This window comes from Schistosoma haematobium, chromosome 2 (genome assembly GCF_000699445.3).
Source record: "Schistosoma haematobium chromosome 2, whole genome shotgun sequence".
NCBI classification, from domain to species: Eukaryota; Metazoa; Platyhelminthes; class Trematoda; order Strigeidida; family Schistosomatidae; genus Schistosoma; species Schistosoma haematobium.
Window position 1 is genome coordinate 4,610,356 of NC_067197.1, and position 23,013 is coordinate 4,633,368.

Below are 23,013 nucleotides of genomic sequence, written 5' to 3' on the forward strand. Positions count from 1 at the left end.
CGGATACAGAAGGCTCGACTAGCTTTTGCCAACTTGCGTGATTTATGGCGTAGGCGAGATATCCGTCTACCAACCAAAGGACGGGTTTACTGCGCAGCAGTTCGTCCCGTCCTACTTTATGGCAGTGAAACATGGCCGGTAGGAGTAGAGGATATTCGTAGGTTACTAGTATTTGATCATAGGTGTCTTCGAAATATTGCTCGTATATCCTGGGACCATCGAGTAAGTAATGCAGTCGTTAAGAAACGTGTACTAGGTAAGGATGGCAAATCAATTGATGAAGTAGTGAAACTTCAGTTGAGATGGCTGGGACACGTGTTACGTATGCCCAACGACCGACTACCTCGACGTACTATGTTCAGTGGTATAGGAGTAGGTTGGAAGAAAGCTAGGGGCGGCCAGATCAAAACATGGCACAAATCCATGAAGTCATTAACAAGTGGACTGAGCCATGTTGGTAGGTGTAGACTACCTGGTTGGGGACCACGAGATGATAGCAACCGATGGTTAGAGACCCTGAATGACATGGCTCAAAATCGTTTGCAATGGCGCAGGTGCATCCACTCTTTGTGTTCTCCCAAATTCTAATCTTCTGAATTCTTCATGTCCCTTTTTTCCTCTTTCCAAATTTATTTCACTGGATTATACTCTTTAAATAACATCTCCAAACCCTAAACTTCCCGATTACTGCTTATACTCTTATTACCTCTACCACTACGGGATTTGAATCGACAACTGCATCTCTGTGCTAATGTGGTGTGGCAACTCGAACTGATGTACGTACGTACGAAGTTCTACGTTGTTACTGACTGACTGACTGCGATGCAGGTGCATCCAGATGATGAGTCTCAAATAGGACGAAACACTTGTTTTAGATTCCACTGGTAGTCACCATCCATCTTTGCTTATAAAGTATGAAAAGAGTTCAAAATACATATTCACTTGTAGGATTTATAAACATGTTAGTTCAAATATTTGAGAACTGTTAGTATAATTGATAGATTAGTTAAATCATTAGTTTTTTTCGTTTACCCTCAAAAGTTTAAAATCAGTATGTGTTATTGAGTTGTTTCTATTCCTGATATTAAACAATATACTCACATAAAATCTTGATTTTAATGACTATCCTTCAGTATCATAAATTCCACTGTCAATACGTGACAACCTAATAAAATATCCAGGATATAATGTATTTTTAAATAAACATCTACAAGAGCATGCATACTGTGAAAGTATACAACAACTATGTAGCATGTAAGAACTAGTCAATATACAAAGAGTACTATCGTTTCTATGATGAACTGTAGTTATCGAATGTTGATGATTACTTAAAATTGATATAAGATGAAGTTAAATTTCATGCATTCGACAATGAGTATGATACATATATACATATATTTCGATTCAAAAAGATATTTATTGATAACATTGTTATAAAACATTGGCCGGAAGGAAATTAAGTTTATGAAATAAGTTATAAAGCAATAAGAGTTTGTAAATTATGTCGTATCTTTGACTTTCGTTCTGTGAATTCCGTAGATTGAGAGTATACCATCATGAGATCCAGTAGATACCTATGGGTAAAAAAAAAGGAAAAGACTGCAATTTATGCTAAATTGTGACAATACTTTTGGTTTTTAAGCCTGTTTCAATTCTTCGTAGTGCTCCAACTAACGATACCTTCAAACAAGTGAGGAACTTAAGAAATTTCTTAGTGGAGTTTTGTTCTCTGAGCTGGACGGTTTGGTCGTGGAGCTTTCATTGCTTTTCTGAACGACATCATAATCAGTATTTCAATGTAGTTGTATGGAGAGAAATGTTTGTAAGGATGTGGTATTCTGTATTGAGTTAATCTCACTGTTCTAAGAACCATATCATAGGAGCAAATCCAATTAGAATTCAAACCATGCCTTTTCCTAATAGACAACTTGATTTTTTATAGTACTGTAAGCTCAGATAATTGTGTTTCCTTTAACTCATTATGTAAAATACTCTTTATAGAAGTTATTCGTAATAATTTTAAGAATATACAGCAAGTAGTTGTTATCATCAGATAAATGTACTGGTAAGTATTTCTTGTCGGGAAATAAAGCAATGGAGAAGATTCGCAGCTCAGGTGGGTGCTTTTGGTGGTGTTATGTTCAATGGACTGCATGGTTTAATAGAATAAGGTCTGGGTACCCGGGCAGTATCCCAGCCCTCACACAAATCGAATGATTTATGTGGCGCATATCTATTTGGTGCCTCCTTGTACCAATGTTTATGTGTTTAAATAAATAAATGTGGAGATTGTTAAGTTTTGAGTGAGACCATGAATCAGTCAATGTTAGACCACCGTTGACAACTTGGAAGCATTACATGGTTTAATTGTTAAGCTTTCATTGTCATTCTTGACATCTTCAGAGTCTACTTCATGTATAAGTGAGCTTTCCAGTTATTTCATAAACATTACATTAGTTTGTTCTGATGGAATTGTTTATGATCGACTGTTTTCGTACATTTTGTCAGCATTCATTTTCGCATTCATGTTGACTGTCTTGGTGCGTTGACTTCTGGCCGCTAGACTGATTGATCCTATCAAGTAATTTCTCGAAGCATGACATTCAGCAAAATTAACAGTCAATAGCCACGTTGACATAGAGCGAGCCTGTAAGCTCATATTGAGGAGATCAGTCAATCATGACGAAGCGAATAATTCAATTACGAGTGAAAATTTGTTAACTTGGTTTCGAATTACATTCTAAGTGTGAGAGATAATGTCACTACCAGATTGTTTAAATCGAATTATGTGAAGCGAGGTTCGAATCTACAAATTGAAAATTTAACGCCCTAACCACCAAGCCACTGGTGTGGACGTTAACCGACAAAGACAATCAACATAAATGTAAAAATGGGTGGTGACAACAAAATATACAAAGACAGTCGATCACAAGCAATTCCATCAGAACAAACTGATGTAATGTTTATGGAATAACTGGAACACTCATTTCTACATGAAGTAGACTCTGAAGATGTCGAGAATGACAATGAAAACTTAACAGTTAAACCACGCGCACCTCAGAAAATAAAACAAACAGAAATATCGAAGTGTTAAGGTTTAGAAATCGCGGTGTTTATCTGTGTTTCTAAATAAAAATACACAAAGACTTCACTATGACTTAATTATAAACTCTTACTTCAGGCTTTGACGGATGCCAATCCACTACGGTAGCTGGGCTATTATGAATTCGCAGTTCGTGGTTTAATATAGTCAGAGGATGTGAACAAGCTTTTCGTACATCATATATAACAGGTGATGATTGATTCACATCCATTGTACCTCCTACTAACAATTTTGTTCCACACGGACTAAACACTGCTGTTACAGGTGGAATAAGAGTATTTCTACTTGATCCACTTGAGTAGATTTCAGATGAAAGTTTGGTCAATTTCATTACAGGATGTCGACTTTCCCTAAGGTCCCATATTTGTACACAATCCTTTGGTGCCACTGTTGCATATACTGTATATCCCGTACCAAGTGTTGTAGTATTTTGTATTGAATCATTGAAGCTTGAATACAGCGATCCCTAAATATGATATTTATATAGATTCAGTTTATGATAAATGTAAAAGTAACCAAAAAATTAGCAAAGAGTAATAGTGTCGGTAGTGATATAAACAGCGAATCAATTAGTCACAAAGAAATAGGATATAATGGGTTTCAGATGCACAGAATTCCGACCAGTTATCTGATTTGGCTCAGGGCTGAAACATTGAGGTTTCCAGTATTTTGTTAGAAGTGTGATTCCTAGGTATCAGAAATAATAGTTCCTAAGTCCTATTTATGAACAGTGATTGTATATATGGAAGAGAACGAAGGTCAGGAAGCGTTGTCGACAAGACTATAAGAAAGTGTTAAGATGGACTTAAGTTTTCCTGGAAGTGTGTGGTTGGTTAATACCATCCGGTTGACAACACAGTCGAAAGATATGTTTTGAGGACTTCATTCAGAAACTGGGTTGATAACATAGATGCAGAATTTTATGAATGGCTCTTTGAACCTAACCATTCACCACCTTTATGCAAGTAGTGTTTAATTCTTTAGTTCTGTAATTTTTAAAGCATATTACCGTCTTTATAAAGCTATAGGACTATGGGCGTGTGGTATTTTTCAAGTTAACCTTATCTAAACACTTCCATTTCTAGGAAAACAAGATCGATGCAGATGTCCTTATCCGTGGAAAACAATCTGAATCCACTAAAGCCCAGAATAACAAGAAGCTTGACTTCGCTCGCGAAACTGGAAGCAGTTGGCTTTTAGTTTCATCGTTAAACTGTGGACTCTCATGATATAGTTAATATATCAAAAGGTAAAGTGTTCTAATCAAAAGAATTTGGTTGGTTCATCACGTTAGGCAAACCTGACCGCTCTTGTAAAGGTAGCAACAACAACCTGAGAATAGATAGATATACTGAACCCTAGTTTCGGTAATATGGAAAATTCTATGTTTTCTGATTTAACTGTTTTTTTTCACAGTATTTTATTGTATTTTGGTCAAGTGAATGATTCCAAAGAAAAATCTTGATACAGAATATTTAGTAAAAGTCTAAGCCAAGTATTGTTTATTGAATGAATATGATGTTTACCTGATTTAATGCAATTCCTGTTATACACTTAGTATGTGCAGATTGAATTTCCTGAATAACCTGTCCACAGTTTAAGTCTAAAATGGATAAACGTCGATCTGATCCGGCACACACCAACAAGTCTGTGATATCAAAAAAATACAAAAACGTTTCATATGTGGTTAAAAATAGGAGTAGGACTTTCATCCCCGTAAAAGTCTTTTTAACAATGGCCACCAGCGATCACATATGAAATCGAATCCATGATCATCAAGTTAAGTAGTGAGCACAATTTGATATACCTTGGTCCCTATATATATATAGCGTTATTGATGAGTCACTATTCCAACTACTAACTTCGTTAGTGTTTATCATCTGATTTAATTTCTTCAGTAAAAAACTGGATGCTCAGAAAGATTCACTATCAAGCATATATAAGAAATATAAGGAGATTTCACAGTTTCTCAAAACAGGTTTATATAACAAGTCACAAAAAGAAAACAAAGACAAGAAACAGTAAGACTACTTCTTGACAAACTAGTTTTCTTTTCCATTGTAGCTAGTATTGTATGGATTAGAAAAAAAACCTTATTATTAATTTCTAGCAATTTAAGCTCTATACATTAGATAGATGTATGGGGAAAAAACTTGGAGAACTACGAAAGCCATCATCCAGAAAATACAGGTGTTTATTAGTAGTTGTCTACGCAAAATACTTCGGATCCGTTGGCCGGATAATATTAGCAACAACCTACTATGGAAGAGAACAAACCAGATCCCAGAGGAGGAAGAAATCAGGAAGAAGCACTGGAAGTGGATAGGACACACATTGGGGAAAGCACCCAACTGCGTCACAAGACAAACCCTCACATGGAATCTTCAAGGCCAAAGAACACATTACGCCAGGAAATGGAAATAGACATGAGAAAAATGAACAAGAATTGGATGGAACTAGAAAAGAAGGCCCATGACAGAGTGGGTTGGAGAATGCTGGTCTGCGGCCTATGCTTCATTAGGAGTAATAGGCGTAAGTAAGTACATTAGATAGAGTGTACATAGGGTAGGAAATATGTAAATCTAGAAACGTATTCCACTATAGGAAACTACTATGTAACATCTGATTTACGGAGATAATTTTTAAGATTGCTAATAATTGGTAGTTCGGTGACTAGAAAGTTATGTGGATAAGATACGTTATTTACCTATATATGCAAGTGCTAAATTCTTTGGTTCGAATGGTATAATTTTATCATAACTCTCTAGTTGAGCTAAACTTGTGGTGAAACACTTCCTGAATTCCACCTCTCAGTTATGTCCTTTTTTATTCAATCATATATTAGATTAGTTGTAGGCTAAACAAAGAGATCTATGCATTTAGTTTAATTTACTATCTAACAGAAAATTGATAAAGTTTTATATCATTAACAATTAGTAGTACTATAATCCAACTTTTATTTTGATAAACAACTTTCTAAGTAGGTTGCTTACATGAATAGAAAATGTTTACAGATGCCACAGAAGTTAACTGATTACAAGTGGATATTGGAAATTCACCAACTAATTTATAACTGTTATTGGCACAACTTCTATAAATTAAAACAAGAATAAACAAACAGTTAAATGAAACCAATATGATAATTAGGTATTATTAAAAAAAATGTAATGGAAAACCAGCATCTAATTTGATAGCTTACTTAGATACTTATGCCTGTTACCGCTCGTGAAGGAGCATAGGCCGTTCACCAACATTCTTTATCCAACTCTGTCCTGAGTAATCCTTCCCAGTTCTTTCTAGTTGCTATTCATCCTTTTCATGTCTGTTTCTGATTCGCGACGCAATGTGTTCTTTGGTCTTCCTTCCGGTGGATTGAATGGAGCTGGCCTATTCAAGAGTTCTTCGAAGTGTTCCACCCATCTGTTACTCTGTACTTGAATCTTGGTGATTGTATTGCATTCTTTGTCTTTAACTGGTCTCTCTGGTTTATTATATTTCTCTATCAGTTTCTTCGTTGTGTCATATAGTTGTTTCATATTTCCTCCTCATCCAGTTTTTTCCCCTGTCGTTGTTAGGTGTCTTCCATATATTTCTGCTTGCCAACTCTAATGCTCCTCTTCACTTGCATGTTTGCCTTTGTGTATTCATAATTTGATAAGAATATATATATAACTTCATCACTAGGACTGAGATTTAGTGTTATTAATTTTACTACTCTTTACTTGATCTGCCTGGTACGGTGAGATCTTGAGGAACAAGTATCCCAGACAGTACAGCTCAGTAAGATCATCACAGTGGTTAAACACAGTTGTCACATCATAGTAATAGTTAGTCGAGGAAGTGACAAGTAAAAACAGGAGATCCTTGGTTGTTTTGTCAGCTTTACTTCCACCTCCGGTTGACCTTGACCTTTTCTAGTCTTTATTATTACAGTAGGATTATATCAATCAAGCACCAGTGTGACCAATAGACTAATTGATTATAGATATCATGCCGCATTTTGTTTGATATTTGATAACCGGTGGACATTGATATGAAACGCTTAAGCTTCATGCTAGTTGGTACTTGTCAGCAATGTAAGTATTCGATTTCAGCTCAGTTTCTGACATTGGGTAACACGAATTCGAATACAACCGGGAGCCTCAATTACATAAAGAATACAGGTATTAGTAACTGACAAGTGAGTACCAACCAATATGGGACTCGGGTCAAGCAAAGGATCCTTCTGATTGTCTCCTTAACCAACTAATATCAATGATAATCTATAAACTATAATAATTATTTCATAGTTTACATCACGGAAAAGTCTCAGACAATTATTGAAAACCAGAAAACATTGAACAACTGTTTCTTCTTAGCATAGGACTCCTCAACAGTGCATATCCAAGACCTTACTGGGGACTAAACGTAGAACCCTCAAGCCTCAGGGTAAGCGCTGGCATCTAGTACTTTAGATATCTAAATCTAATCAACTTTAAACATTCTGTAATTATTTTTCAACGCCATTCATGGGAGTTACCGCCTCATATCTTAAATGGTTGTCCAGCATTAGCTCATTTTTAATAGTTATCTAATCAAAACCGATCTGTTATATAAACTATGAAATTCAAAGACTTCCATAACTTCTGTACAATAATATCATTGTGATTAACGTACATAATTACTGCTTAACACAATAAAATAAGATCACTAATAATTCAGTCAGTCAGTCAGCTACAACGAAGGACCAGGCACATACATGCATCAGTCCAAGTTGCCATAACTCATTAACACAACAAGATAAACACCGAATCTATAGAACTAGTTAATTCAGAGGTGGCAATATATAAAAGAAAGATTGCAATAAGGATATAGTACAGGAAGAAAGAATTAGTTCGTAGAAAAAAAGATATAAAGCGATTTTAATCTCTTAGTTTAAGGGAAGACAGAGAGTGTATACACCGACGCCATTGTGATCGATTCTGAGCCATGTCACCAAGAGTCTTCAACCATTGGTTACGATAGTCACGCGGACCCCAACCAAGTAGTCTGCATCTACTACCATGGCTCAGACTACAAGTTAGTGACTTCAAGCACTGATGTCACGTTTTGGTTTGGCCGCCCCTAACTTTCTTCCAACCATCTCCAACACTAATAATTAAATATTGTTGAGCTTACTTTTTTAGAATATTCTCATTATTTGACAATGTATATGTGTATAAACGTATTATATTTTTACTAATCAAATATACAAATGAATCCATGTAATGAAAGTTCCCAATAGATATATTATCTTCAAATGGTACATAACCATAAGTATTCTTCTTCTAGAACAGATAAAAAAGAAAGAGAAGGTGAATCCTACATTTTATTCATTCAAATAAAAGTATATAGAATTTATATGATATTTGATCAGATTGAACGAATTGTTATCATTGTTTATTATTTCACAATTTTCAAATCAATCACATTAACTACTAATGAAATGATGATTGTCAGTTAGTGTTATAACGGTTGGTTTTCCACGTATGGGACGCTAATTTGCCTTAGACGAATATCTACACTAGATTCTCCTCCCAGTATCTATTCTACAGGACTTCAACACAAATCAGATGATCAAAAACATGTGATTAGCCTGACCACAACGTGTTATGACCTTGCGTCTCCCAATTATTTTGTTTTTGCCAAAATCCCCGTCGCCAATTGTTATGACCTTGGATGTCTTGTTTTGCTACCACGCGACCTATCGACCAATCCGAATACGACTTATACGAATCTTCGCACTAGGCCAACCAATGACGTTCAACCGGTGTGGGCAGTTTAGTGTCCTTATTGGTCCTATGTCCTACGAGCCCTTCCACTTGAGTCCAGAACAAGATACCAGCTTCCGAATCAGAGCAGATCAGACCAGAATCAGAGCAGATCGTTTATTTCAGGCATACTTAGTTTATATATCAATCACACAGACCGCAACGTACCATAAAATAGGAAATAATATTTGTACACAAATAAGCCCAAAAAGTGGCTGTGAATGTGGGAGGCAGTAGTTAGTAAACTGAACATAACTTAAGAACCGTAAATCGTACAATAATAAATTATAGGCCAAAATAAAGCTTGTCATAAGAGGGATATAAATATACATAGTGTAATTGTTGAGTAGTTATACAATAAGAATATCAGTCCATGAATAGTCCTCGGAAGTTACCTGTAACTTAATCTCCACTCGGATATAACACAACGTAAATATATTTCCATACCAAAACCCGACACAATCCAACAACAATGAACAATCAATAATAAGTGAGTAATAATAATAAGAACAGGGGAATATATCATTCATCTGAAACCTGTCAGACTATCTACCAACCACTATCATTCTCGCCCACACATCAGTTAGCGTAGTGGAAATTTAAAAGTCAATGAGAAGATAGTGATGATAATAGTTAAAATCATTTGTATGTTTTGCAGTACTGCAACGTAATGATGTTCATATTTTGTTGAATGAAAAATGTTTGAACATAAGAACTGAAATAATCAATGGTGTTGATCAGTTATTTTACGATATAAATCCGACATGAAGGGTATGTGACTAAAGGAGTCTTAACAGTGAATTTGATTATCGATGTCTACGAAGCATTGTTCATGTACGGTCGGATCGCCGAGTGATTATCCTTACGGTTTAAAATAACGTTTTTTTGTACAGGTCGTAGATCGATTGAAGAGTTTGTGAAGTTTTATCACCTTTGGTGGTTAAGACATATGTCAGGCACGTTTTACTACCACCCATCTGGACGCTCTCCATTGGATTGCACAAGAGTTAGGTGTGTGAGAAAAGAATGGTCTTGATAGAGTTTTGTTCTCTTCTCATCGTTCTTCTGAACGATGAAAGCCCCACGATCAAACCATCCAGCTCAGAGGGCAAAACTCCATCAAAATCATGCACCTGAGCCACAAATCTTTTCCACCATATCAAAATCATATGAGTGTAGTACGCTTCTCGTTGTTCGAAAGTGGGAGGATTTCGCCAAAAGACAGGCTTCTACTCAAGAACAACTGTATTTTCTCCACAAGTGTCTTCGTCAGCATGTTCTAAAAATAAGTATAAGATACAGACCTCCAATCAATTGCTCATTGGAATGGAGAATAGCTGAGCAAAGTGGAAGAAAAATGTTACACATAAAGAACGGTCAAACTAAGTTGTAGTGTAAATCCACGTAGTTATTTACCGTTGAAGTAAGATATTTCAAAGATGTAGGCTTTTCAGAGTAGGCCGGAAATGTAACCAACTTGGAGAGATTAAAGTGTTTTGAGCAGTTTTTAAATGCTCAGTCATTCACGATTTACGTATATTTCAGATGTGAAATAAACAAAGCTTCAAAATTATCATCACTGATCCTGGTATCTCAAATGATGAGGTGATTCACTTTCAGTGATGTAGATTAGATAGATGTTTATAACGGATGAGTTGTTTTCTCACTTCAAATCTACAAATACACTATTTAATCATTCCACTTTGGGATATTGTTCATATTTTGTCTGATTGAGAATGGTAACTGGTGAATTTTTTTTTTTTAAGTTCCCTGCTTAGATTTTGAAGCATAACAGGAGTTTGTTTAGATCTTGTTAAGGTTAACTAGTGTATTCGATTTATAGCTAGTGAAAGTAAGATGTGATTTGTCACTGAGCGTAAACTGACACGCACAGTTTACCGACTATTTAATCTGCGATTCTCTTTCCCATTACTGATTTGTACTCTGAACTTATCGAGCATAAACTGCTTGTAATTGTGTTTAACAAAGTATTGAGTAAAACATCTCCTGGTTTTCGATATTTGCTTGCCTTATCTTTGGGAATAAAATTCTGCGACATAAATGAAAAAGTTAACAAAATCAACACACATGTTCAATTCGAAAACTTAATCAAACAAACAAATGGTCTTAATCCAATTTCTGATCAAGAATTCCAACGTTTCAAATCTACTCTTCTTGACAGCTGCAACCAATATATTAGCACAAAAGTAACAGGCAAAAGTCTACTAACAAAAGAACATAGAAATCAGATAAAACTACTTAGAAATAATAAAGACTTGATCATAACACGTCCAGATAAAGGTGCTGGTTTAGTGCTGCTAGATCGCAAGGATTATGTTGAAAAAATGGCAACGTTGTTATCAGATGACACTGAATTCTCAAAACCCAACAATGAGAAAAACAAGACTGAAATTATAGAAAAGCAACTAATTGACGTCCTTAAGAAAATGAAAAAAGAGCAGTTAATCAACGAACAGGTATTTGAGCACATGAGACCAACAGCATCGATAATACCGCGATTATACGGTTTGCCAAAAATACACAAACCTGGCCTACCTCTTAGACCGATTCTCGATATGTCTGGATCCCCTTACCACCCTATAGCAAAGTGGTTGGCGAATCTCTTAGAACCCGTTAGAAAACTCATTTGTAAACATTCTGTACGTGATACTTTTGAATTTATCGAGCACATAAAAGAAGTGAATGTAAGTGGCAAAATTATGCTATCTCTGGATGTGGAATCATTATTCACTAATGTTACACTTACAGAGACCAATAATTTTATCCGCAAGTACATATATAATAATGAGATAAACATCGGAATACCGGATGTTTATTAGAAGAAACTATTACTACGTTGCACTTGCAATGTACAGTTCACATTCAACAACGTAATTTATAGACAGAAGGATGGTATAGCAATGGGATCCCCGCTTGGTCCATTACTGGCAGATTGCTTCATGGCCAGTTTAGAAAACAACCAACTTAAAAGAATTATAGAAAACCTCCACTTATATAAAAGGTATATGGATGATATCTTTATCATTTGTGATAACAAATGTAACTTAAGTGATCTCCTAAATACATTTAATAATTGTCACCCATCAATAAAATTCACAATTGAAGTTGAAAGCAAACAAAATATTCACTTCCTTGATGTAGATATAACAAGGAAACAAGATGGTACTTTAAAAAGACCTATCTACAGGAAACCCATGTGGAATGGCCAACTATCAAATTTCCACAGTTGGGTTCCCATCAGCCGAAAAAGAAACTTAATAATAACTCTCGCCACAAGAATACGAAGAATCTGTAGCCCTGAGGTCGTAGAGGAAGAATTGAGTTTTTTAAAAGAGATACTTATCAAAAACGGATATCCTTCTATATTCATTGGTAAGGACATGAAACCGAAAATGCCAAGACCACAAACAACTGCAGTAGAAAAGAAAATTTTATACATGAACATCGACTTCAAAGGTGATAGAGCCGCATATATCTTAAAGAGGAGAATTTCAGATTCTTTAAAAAGAACATTCTTCGCAGCAACATCGCGAATATTATTCTCCAGCCGATCACTGTTCGCCAATAATCTGAAAGATAAATTATCGCATCTGACCAATTCAATGTGCATTTACCAATTTACCTGCTCTTGTGGAGCTAGGTATATAGGTCGTTCGATGCGTACTTTATCCAAAAGAATTCAAGAACATTGTCCGGCGTGGCTAAGAAGAGGAGGCAGCGGCTCAATAAGAAGTTCTATAGTCGAACACCTTGTGAACACAGGTCACTCAATCAAGACAGACTCTGCGTTCAAAGTCATCTACAAGGTAAGTAGAAGCCTTCCTAAGACAATTAGACTACATCTCCTTTGCATTGCCGAGGCAATAGCCATACATTTTGAAAAACCAGAATTATGTGTACAAAAGAGACTGGTACAACCTCTTCTTTTACCGTGGTCTTAATGTATTAAAATTTTTTCTTTTTCTCATTACTCTTGTTCTTTTACAGCCACCTGCTTCACCTTCCATCTTCCCTTCAAATCTTGTACCCCCAACCGGTTTGTTTTTATTTCAACGATCATTCCGATTACATTTCATCTCTGTTTCAACATTTTATGTTATTTTATCATGCTGAGCTACTCTTACCCGATGAATATCTAAGCCATTAACTATCAAACTTTCCTTGTTTTTTAAAAAAAAATTTTTTCTAATAGCTTTGTTTATTTAACCTCACCGTCACCATGTATATCATAAGTTTATTATCAGTATTATTATCACCCTGTAAAAATAAGTATATATATTTGCGATTGTACAGCTTTGAAAATGAATTCGCCGAAAAGAGAACTCTTCGCTGAACTAATCTTTCTTTCTTATTTAATCGTGTATTTGTTGTAACGTGATCCAGAGTTTGTATAGAGGGTATCGATCGGGTATTCATTCTGGTGGTAGTGAGATCTCGGTCACTGGTCGTAAAATCGTAGAATAGTAGTTAAAGCAAAAAATATTTTTATTTGTCTGTTATAATAGTATTGTTTTCAGGTATTTTTCACTATTTCAACGAAGAACTGAGCAAAACAGGAATATATTAACGAAATTTTTATATTACTTTTCTGTGAATGACTTTGCCATAAATCTATAAATTACTAGGTTGAAATCATGAGTCGATTGAAGCTAGACCACCATGGGAAACCTGGAAGCACTAGACGGTTTTCCATGGTGGTCTGGCTTCAATCGACTCATGATTTCAACCTATGAAATTTCTAAAAAAACTCTCCACAAAACTCATTCTGACTATAAATTACTTTGTATCTTTCTCCAAAAAGTCACAAGTTAGAGAAACCATAAGGAATTTAAGAAATATTAAATGTTATAGTTTGCGTCACGGATTGACTTTAGTCAAACAAACATAAAAATCAAGAAGTACTGGACGAGTGTTTCGTCTTAGCTTGGAAGAGAGAGAGGCAGTTCTCGGAGTTATAGTGAGTAGCTATAATCAGTAGAAATCAGTCGTATTCAGCAACATATATTACCGATAAAAGGTGATAATAGTTGTGTAACGTCAGTGATAGATTGAACTTGAGAATGTGAACCATGAGATGATCTAAAGTCTAAGCGCTTGCTCGAACCTGAAGGTCCTAGGATAAACCTCATATGGAGTGGTAGATGAGTACTATAGTGATTCATATACCAAGGTGAACCAGTTGTTTAGTGATTGCTAGTTTTCAGTCGTTGCTCAGTCAGTCTGTAATATGAACTGCAAACTGGATTTTTAAAATCTATTCTGTCATATTTAAGTTAACCTACCATACATAAATCAATATATAAAATAGTTGGTTATTAAAATTTATTTGTGGTTTTGTAGCAAATTTTCTGTTAGAAAAAATAAAAACTAACAGACCTTCAGGCTAACTTTTTCTCCGTAATCATTTGTAGCTCCTTTGTGTATTGAATCGAATATAAGTTGAGTTACTGACCCGATTTTAGTGGTCACGTTTTTATTCAATCCTTTTACACCTATTCTCCAAATACGCGCAGTTCGGTCCGACGAACAAGTTAGCAACAAACAACTATCCGTCGACCAAGAAGCCCAGAGAAGAGGACCTAAATGGCCACGTAATGCTTCAGCTGAAGGAAATAACTTCTTTCGTTTTTCTTCCAATGTGTTTTGATCACGTCGAGTAATCAGACAAATCCCATTACCCAAACATGATGCCAAGCTACTGCCATTAGCTTTAACATTAAGTAAATGAGAGGAGAAAGATCGAAATGTGCTATCGTTTCGGACTGAAAATTGATAAAAGCTGAAGAGTAATAATTCAATTTTTAATGGCTTGGGTTATTCCATTGTTGATATTTCGACTAGAATTTAGTAAGTCTTGTTTGAAATACGTACATCCTGTGTAGATTGTTTCAATATGGTCATTGACACGTTTGTATAGAATAGAAGGAATGAAGCTAGCAGTGGATTGCAAGATGGGTTCTTATTAGTGACTTGTGCCTGCAACCCAGAATTGATGTACTTTCCGGGACTCAACCCAGTACCGTTCAATTCAAACGTCTCGGAAGCAAACCCAATCGACGTGTCGGAACATGGATTTCACTGCTAGCTACATCCCATCTATTATATAAACTTGACGAGTATGTTAGGGAAAAAACCACCTGTAGTTCTTCTCGGGTCACAACCGGTCCCAAGAACGGATAAAACTTTGGGGATGGGTTTAGCAACTTCATTCCGTAGAAGGGTGCCTCTCTAGAAAAACGCCAACTGGAGAGAAAGAAGGGTCGTACCATACTTGTTTATGATGAGGAAACTGATTCCGCACGAGAATTCGAGTAACACTAATCAACAATCATCTACTTCTTGTAGATGAGAGTAATTAATCAAAGCAAAATATGTCGACTAATCATAGATAACCTAAGATCTGCCACGAATGTTTATCTAATAAGGTTGCTACACATATCTGTATAACGAACAAGAAAACTAATAATATAAGAAATAGAGTGGGCAATAATATCACTTAGTCATATACATTGTATATACACATATATTAAAGTTGTAACACAATATCAGCGCAGTGACGTGGACTTATCAAGATAAATGCCAGAGTAGAAGAGAAAGTAACAGTATCAGGGGTAGTAGGAAAGACTAGAAGTAGACTATATAATTTGAGAATAATGAGTTTAGGCGATAAAAAGTATACATATTTTAAGACAAAGAATTAATGTATCTTTGCCATTGAGATCTGCTCCTCTGAAAATGCATTGAATGGTCTAGCGCCTTTAAGTGTATCTCATTCCACAAGTGATATTTTAGGAACCTTAAATGTTTAGCCATCTTTATTAGTGAATTCCCTTAGTAAAACCACCCACTTGATGTCAATATGTTAACACCGCCCCTAGCAATTTTAACTAATTTGAATAACATAAACAGTATATCACTGTGTCACATGACACACGCATTTAGGTAGACCGGATTGATATATTTTGGTAATTACTGCTTTGTTGTTCCGTGCTCTCTGTTTTCGTTTTAATTTCTCTAGTTGTAGATAATTATCATTATTTCGATCTGGCACACGAATTGACCTTAATTACACCGTTCATAAATCAACAGGCTGTCCATTTAAGAAATATTAAAAATTCCCGGCTGATGCATTGGATCGCTGTAATATATGTACTACTTAAACAACTACTGAACTAGTATACTTAAAACTTTCTTTTATCACATGTTTGTTCTGCACGTCTAACGTTATTATTTATATAAAATTGATCATGCCTGTAAACTGGCGTGAATTCTGTAATTATTATTTTTCAGAATATAAAATTGTTATTATTATTATTCTGAGCTGTGTAACACTTCGTGTCTAGCCACTGATCACAGTTATCACGAGAACCTTACCCAGGTAGTCTGGACCTACCAAGATGGTTCAGTCTAACAGTTAGTGACTTCATGAACTGGCGACAAATCTTGGTTTGGTTGCCACTTGCTTTCTTTGAACCTGCTGCTACTACACCAGCAAACCGCATTGAAAAATTGAGCAAGAGATATACAGTTGACAGAGAGGAAAAATAAAATTAGAAAATGAGAAGTATAGAATAGCACTATAGATTAGAATTTCCAAAGATAGAGAGTGAATAAGGCCGTGTGACTGCAGTTGATTTTATGATATATCATCCGACGTGTTCAATTGTAGGTCACATTTATTGCTATGGTTTTAAGAAGTACGTGAGAATCATAAATACAGAAATCGACAACAATTAAAGTTAAATATCCGCTCGGAGTATGAGACGAAGCTACTAACTGTCGATCATAGTAATGCCATGTAATCTGCACATTAGGTACCAAGCATATGATAGATACACTTACAACTAAACAGTTGTCTTGATCTTTTAGATATCTGACTACCAAATCCTGATGCTTAGTTGATATTGCTATAATAACAGATGATAATAATAATAATAATGTTTTGTCGATTCTCTCGACATTTGTGACAACTGTTATAATGAATATGGAGATAACGAACTGATCTATGTTAGACAGTTATTGAAAACCTGTAAGTACCAGACAACCATTTCTTCCTAGTACAGGTCTTTTCAACAACGGACATCCACGATCTTTTCACCGGAAATCGCACCCAAAACAGGCCCTGCACCCCAACACCTTAACTTCCAGACCTTCGAGTCAAGATTCAGTGGTGTACAAGTCTAAATTCAATCAGTCTGTGATATTGCTTAACCACAACCCTTTGTCTTCGATGGATACATTTTCTAACATCCGGCACGGTTGAAATCTACAACCCTCGTACTGTAATAATATATCTAGACATACATTATTGTTTGAAAATGTTGCACAAAATAATCTTCATATAATATTTTTCCGCTTGACTGTGTGTATTAGTTGAAATTACACTTAGTTTTCAAGTAAATTACTCACGTGAATAGGCAACTTTATAGATTGGTGTAGTACAAGAGTCGACATATCCACTTATTTGAAGAACATTTGGAAGTTCATCAGTATTCGGATAAGATTTAGTTAATTTTCTGTTTTGAGTAAAAGAAATATAGAGAAATTGTACACTTTGTAAACTATACAGAACAATATACTTTTATGAAGAACAACATTTTGAAGTGATTATAATGGGATTGTAATAAATTGAATGTCTTCAGTGAAAAACAAAATGTTTTGTTTAATTTTAAAGTTTTTTTTCAACATCATCTCAATTTCTATGTAGAATGAATTGTGTCGGGTAAATGAGGAGATGTAAGATTACAAATAGCGACAGTGGTTTAAATTTGACAACAAATGACATGAATTGACTCTATTTAAAGTTAGTTCACTTAATTCTCAATGACATGAACAATATCGAAATTTAGAATCAGTTCATCTAGTATTATATCTGGTACCTAGATGCGCCATATTGACTTTCTAACCACATTTTGGTCCCCCGAGAAATATCCCACACTCAAGACCAAAACAGAAGACAAAATGCCAAAAGAATGGACGGGAGCTCTGTTTACAATGTCAAATTAGGTATAGAACACAAGGATACATACATGTTTGTGTAACCTTGGTGTTCGAGAAGCTTCCGAAAACATGCTAAATTTAATAACAAGGTCCATAACTATCCAATCAGAGCATAACACTTAACCCAGTGTTTTTCGACAAGGTCTCTAGGAAATTCCCATTCAACGCTGATTTTCAACTTTTCCTCAGCTTCTGAGGATTTTGACGGGGAGTCCTCGAGGGTTCCAATACTAAAAAGGTATATTTATCATACAATAACTGATATGAAAGGATAAGATGACATTGTGTAGGTCAATATTTTTCGTATGAATTCCAGCCAGGGTGACAAGTGAGAACTTTGTTCAGTGTAACGTTTTGAGATCAATATTTTCTGATATCAATTCGGTACAAACTCTGTTCTATATGGCAAGTGTGAACTCTCATTCATCGTGACACCTTTATTCCTTGTATTGAGAGTCAGATGAACTATATTTATTGTTTTTTTTACAGTAACTATAACTATTCTCGCCACATGTGATGCCACAAAGGGTGCTTGAAATGTGGTATATAAATGATTGTATTGTAGGCTAATGATGATATGATTTTGGGACTTGTTTTTAAGGAGTCAATAGATTTTCATTGCATCAGTTTTTCATGTTCTCACTTTGCATTGTGGGAACCGTAATGGTCTCCGTTTACCAGTATAAGCGGTAAAATCGAGGGATTGGAGTGGTTTCTGATCGTTAAGTAGAAGCAATAAGGATGGGGACTCGACAGAGTTGATACGTTAATAGCAGTGACAATTCATCAAATATAACAGTTTGTTACCCAATTACAACAGTGCCGATAAACCCAATTTACTAGTCATATTAGTAGCGATTCTGGGATATAACAGTAACATCATCTGAAGACGAGGAGTCGCTTGATAATACTGGCCTAATAATTCCAAGTCATAGCTTATGAAGCTAACTAAGCTGGAATTTTGATTATTATCTACCGATAATATTGGATTGTAGAGACTTTATGCTCCAAATTGTCTGTAGTTAAACTTCGAAATTTCAGTATAAATGGTGATTAGTATCTTGTTCTTTAGAAAATCTGGACGTATTATTGAGTTTGTGCGTGGGCTTCCAAATAATCCAAACTATAAAAATAGCTGTCCAGTTCTAACTAGTTCTTAATAGTTTGCCAACTTGAGAAGTATTGTTATGGAACAGATTTCATTCATAGTTTATTTACTACAACAATCAAGACACATGAGAAAGTGGAGATGGGTAATATCGATTTCTTTTTATACATTAATTCTTTTGTATCAAAATTCATTAAAAAAAAATAACAAACTTATAAGTTCATTTTAATGACTAGTAACAGAGGATTAAGAAAAAGGAGAAAACTTACGTAAGCTTCTCTTCATTCCCTAAGTTTAAAGCATTTCTTTGTTTTGAACGTTCATAAATCAAGGGATGAAACATTTTACGCCTAAAAGAAGAAGTTTTACCGCTAGATCTCAATCATCTTTTAATTGTTTAGTATTTAAATGAATGTTTATATTGAAGTACTCACTTTTTACGAAAACTATTCAAGAGGAATTATTGTCGTATGTAGAAAAGTTCAAGTAAACAATCTTAGTTAAAATCCATAAAAAACAGACAGCAGTCACATCTAACTTGAGTCTATAATTTGCAGTTAAAATATTCAAACATTGCCTACTTCAATGTGTACTATATGTAAGTGCAGAAGTAGGTTAGAAGAAAACTAGGAGTGGCCCAATCTAAAACGTAGCCTCAATCTATGAAGTCAGTAACTGTCAGATTGCACAATGATCGTAGATGCAAACTACTAGATTGAGATTCAAGCGATTATTGTAATCAGTAGTTGAAAACGTTGGATGATATAAAACATAATCAGTCGAAATGATGAAAATACCTACGGTGTATGTGAAAACTGAACATTTGCATTTTTCATAGTGAGAAATCTTTGTGTATTATTGTCATTTTCTGTTGAGATGATATAAACAGATACTGATTATAGCTCGATGCAAGCACGCAAGATAAATACTGTTGGCAGATTTAGATTTATTTCACCATTGAAATACAAAACTTTCGGTCATAAAAATGATAAATCTTCTGACTAACTGCTTGAATCGGTTTCTTAAGCTCTTCTGATAACCTCAGGCTAAATTTACACAACTTGAACATGAGAGGAAAGGAGTGTATTATGGAAAAAACGCTTTACTCCAAGGTTAGTTTATGCACAGAGAACTGAGTGTATTTATAGCACTACAGATGGCCTTGGGCTTCTGGAACCCTGCCAAACATAGAAGCACGACTGATAATCATCCAATCAGAAGTGTGACACGTGACGCATTACTTCCTAGATGCTCCTGAGAAACTTCTTCTCAATGCTGATTCGGTAAAATGTTTTTCAGCGTTTTCAGGGGGACTTTTGGCTCTTCCCGAGGAATTTCCTGGGTTTCCCCGACAAGCAAATACACTTACATGTGTAGTTTTCGTGCACTGATTTTTTCTGAACAAATCTCACATTAAATCAATGTTAGCGAATTTCTTACGAAGCAGGGGGTGTCATACTGGATTAGTACATGACCTCACTATTTATTCATTACTAACACCTATCTCTTTTATAAAAAAAATAGGTCCTGAGTATAAATGGTTAGAAGATATAGACGTGATATGACCATTTATAAGGAAGTATGTTGGAAGAATGGTCAGGACGGTTAAACCATTACTTAGCATCATTCGACGAAGTCATTGACTGTTGAACTGAACTGCGTCAAGAGAAATAGACTTCCGGATTGTGATTTCATACCTTTTACCCTTAATTTGAGTTGTTCTTTTCAAACCCCATGTTTAGATAGCTAGTATTATAGGTATTGTTATTTCTGCTTGGCTATTTTTAATTTGGTTAGTGTGCTTATGTATAGTGTGATAATTTTTGGCCGATACAAATATACACCTAGTCCTATTTTATTTCTAATTGGCCACTATAGGAAATATTGCGAGCGATAATAAGACTTACATTGGTTCTTGTTTCGCATAACCAGAAGATTTGATTTTATGTCCAAATGTGACTGGTTTGTCTAATGTTTTATTTAATGTTGAAAATTGACTTTTATTTCTGTTACTGCCATTATTTTGAAAGAGCTGATGTTTGTTGCAAGTATTCAACACGGAATTCGTTAACAGATCATATCTGTAAATAATGATGCATATAAAAAATACCTCATGGAGGAAGGAAACTTGTTTCTGGAATATGTTTTGGCAATATAAACATAAAATGCAGTTGATATTATAGACTAGGTTTTACTAAGCAGCCATTCAAAACCAACAGTTATTAGAAAACTGGTTCGTTTTAGTGTGGGACCCATATCAGTGGGCACCAACGACCCCGTTAGATGTTGAATCAATATTTTCAGGCCCAGTGACTAGAAGGTCACATTTAGACTACTGAATTAGTATCCAATAATCTAAATTTATGATAATAGTCAATTCGTAAAATGGTGTATGATCCTCGTCCATGGTTATTGGTGATATATGTCCCACGTTAGACGTAACTGGACTCCATTAGTTAGTGTAGTATCGTGGTGTGTGCTACTTGTATCGATATAAGTAGTATATAACGTTAATAATAGAATGCCTGGCTGCAGAAGGATGATAAAATCGAAGAGGAAAGAAAGGGAATAGAAAGTAATTGGTATGGAAGTGAAGGGATAATGAAGTGTGAGAGAATTAATGAACATTTTGTAAATGAAGTATTGGAGTATGGTTTTTACATTTTACCAAGTAACTGTAATTTTGTGCTAAATATAACCTGCTGTCCTTGCCTGTGTTCTCATTCACTACTGTATCAAGTGCGATTATACTAATGGGACTATATGAAATCTGACGTGATGAATGTAGTATTTGATGTTATTACGCTGAATTTTCCTGTCTACACGAATGGTAGGTTAATTTACGTTAGATGGATGTTTGCACTAGATATCCTTCTAGTGTCTATTGTACAGGACTTCAACATACTCAAATCAAGAGCACGTGACTAGTTTGACTAGAACGTAAGTATATTTCCACACCAAAGACCAACAACAAAACCAATAATAATGAGGGTAGGAAAATATATAATTCATCTAATGCATGTCAGACTAGCTACTGGTCTGATTAAATAAAGGAATAATATTGTCCGACCGGCCATTTTTTTTTAAAAAAAATTTTCCACCCCCAAATTATAATATTTTTCATCCCGTGTTTCGTCCAATGAAATGGCTAGTTTCAAAAATTAGATTTAATTGGTTAGTTATGTCTTGAAAATTGTTATAAATTATCAGTACTTGTCGACGAAGCACAATTTCAATCGTCATTATGGAGCAGGGTAACGTGCTGAGTACAAGCGCTGGTGTTTCTCACGTAACGGAAGTGGAGGAAGTCTTTTTGACTACCTTGTTTCTGGTTGCGTTTCCATCGGTTGAAGCGTTAAAGACCACTATCACAAATTTTGAAAGATCGACTTACAGTCATTATGTGAGAGAGTCGCATATTGGCAGAGATCAAAAATCGTACATTAAATTTGTGTGTTGGCGAAATGGGCGTATAAGATCTCGCGGTTCGTCACAACGTATTGGACGGAGGGGGTAATTTGGTAAACTGTTTTATAATTTTTTTAACGAAGGGCTTCTATGAACACCCAATGTCCGGCCTTTATGTTTTGTAAGATTATAGACGGCTATTGGACTGTTGTACGTGGATATGTACATCACAATCACGAGTGCAATTCCCTGAGGTACCAAGGTAATTCATGGGTGCGCAGGTTAACGGATGGGGAGTTTGAAACTGTGAGACCGCTGCTGATTTCCGGTACCGCTGCATTCCACATAAAGAATTTTGCTTACCAATCTTATGGGAAATGTCTGACCGACCAAGATGTCTGTAATATGCGGTACAAAGTGTTCTCACACGCGAACCTTCCTGGTACGGAATTTGCCAATTCATAATGTACACTATAGGTGATTACGGGAAATTGAAAGCTCACATAACATCCTTGGGTGGGCTTTGCGAATACGAATTGGACGATGAGAACTGTCTATCGTATTTCTTCTTCATGACTGCTGAG

General features: G+C 35.4%; 1 protein-coding gene across 3 annotated transcripts in view; it reads right to left on the minus strand.

Annotated features, from left to right (window-relative positions):
• Positions 1-1,279: 1,279 nt before the first annotated feature.
• The window catches only part of WDR27_1 (WD repeat-containing protein 27), a 31,884-nt gene continuing 10,150 nt past the window's right edge, over positions 1,280-23,013 (minus strand). For 2 of the 3 annotated variants that reach the window (XM_051208076.1, XM_051208077.1), the window contains 9 exons: positions 20,929-21,102; positions 19,291-19,371; positions 17,323-17,429; positions 14,290-14,621; positions 8,261-8,409; positions 6,097-6,194; positions 4,630-4,751; positions 3,177-3,569; positions 1,280-1,574 (listed from right to left, as the gene is read on the minus strand). In XM_051208076.1, coding sequence (XP_051067312.1) covers positions 1,500-1,574; positions 3,177-3,569; positions 4,630-4,751; positions 6,097-6,194; positions 8,261-8,409; positions 14,290-14,621; positions 17,323-17,429; positions 19,291-19,371; positions 20,929-21,102 — 1,531 coding nt within the window. In that variant the 3' untranslated portion in view covers positions 1,280-1,499. The remainder of the gene's footprint in view (positions 1,575-3,176; positions 3,570-4,629; positions 4,752-6,096; positions 6,195-8,260; positions 8,410-14,289; positions 14,622-17,322; positions 17,430-19,290; positions 19,372-20,928; positions 21,103-23,013) is intronic. The other variant, XM_051208075.1, reaches the window with a different exon arrangement.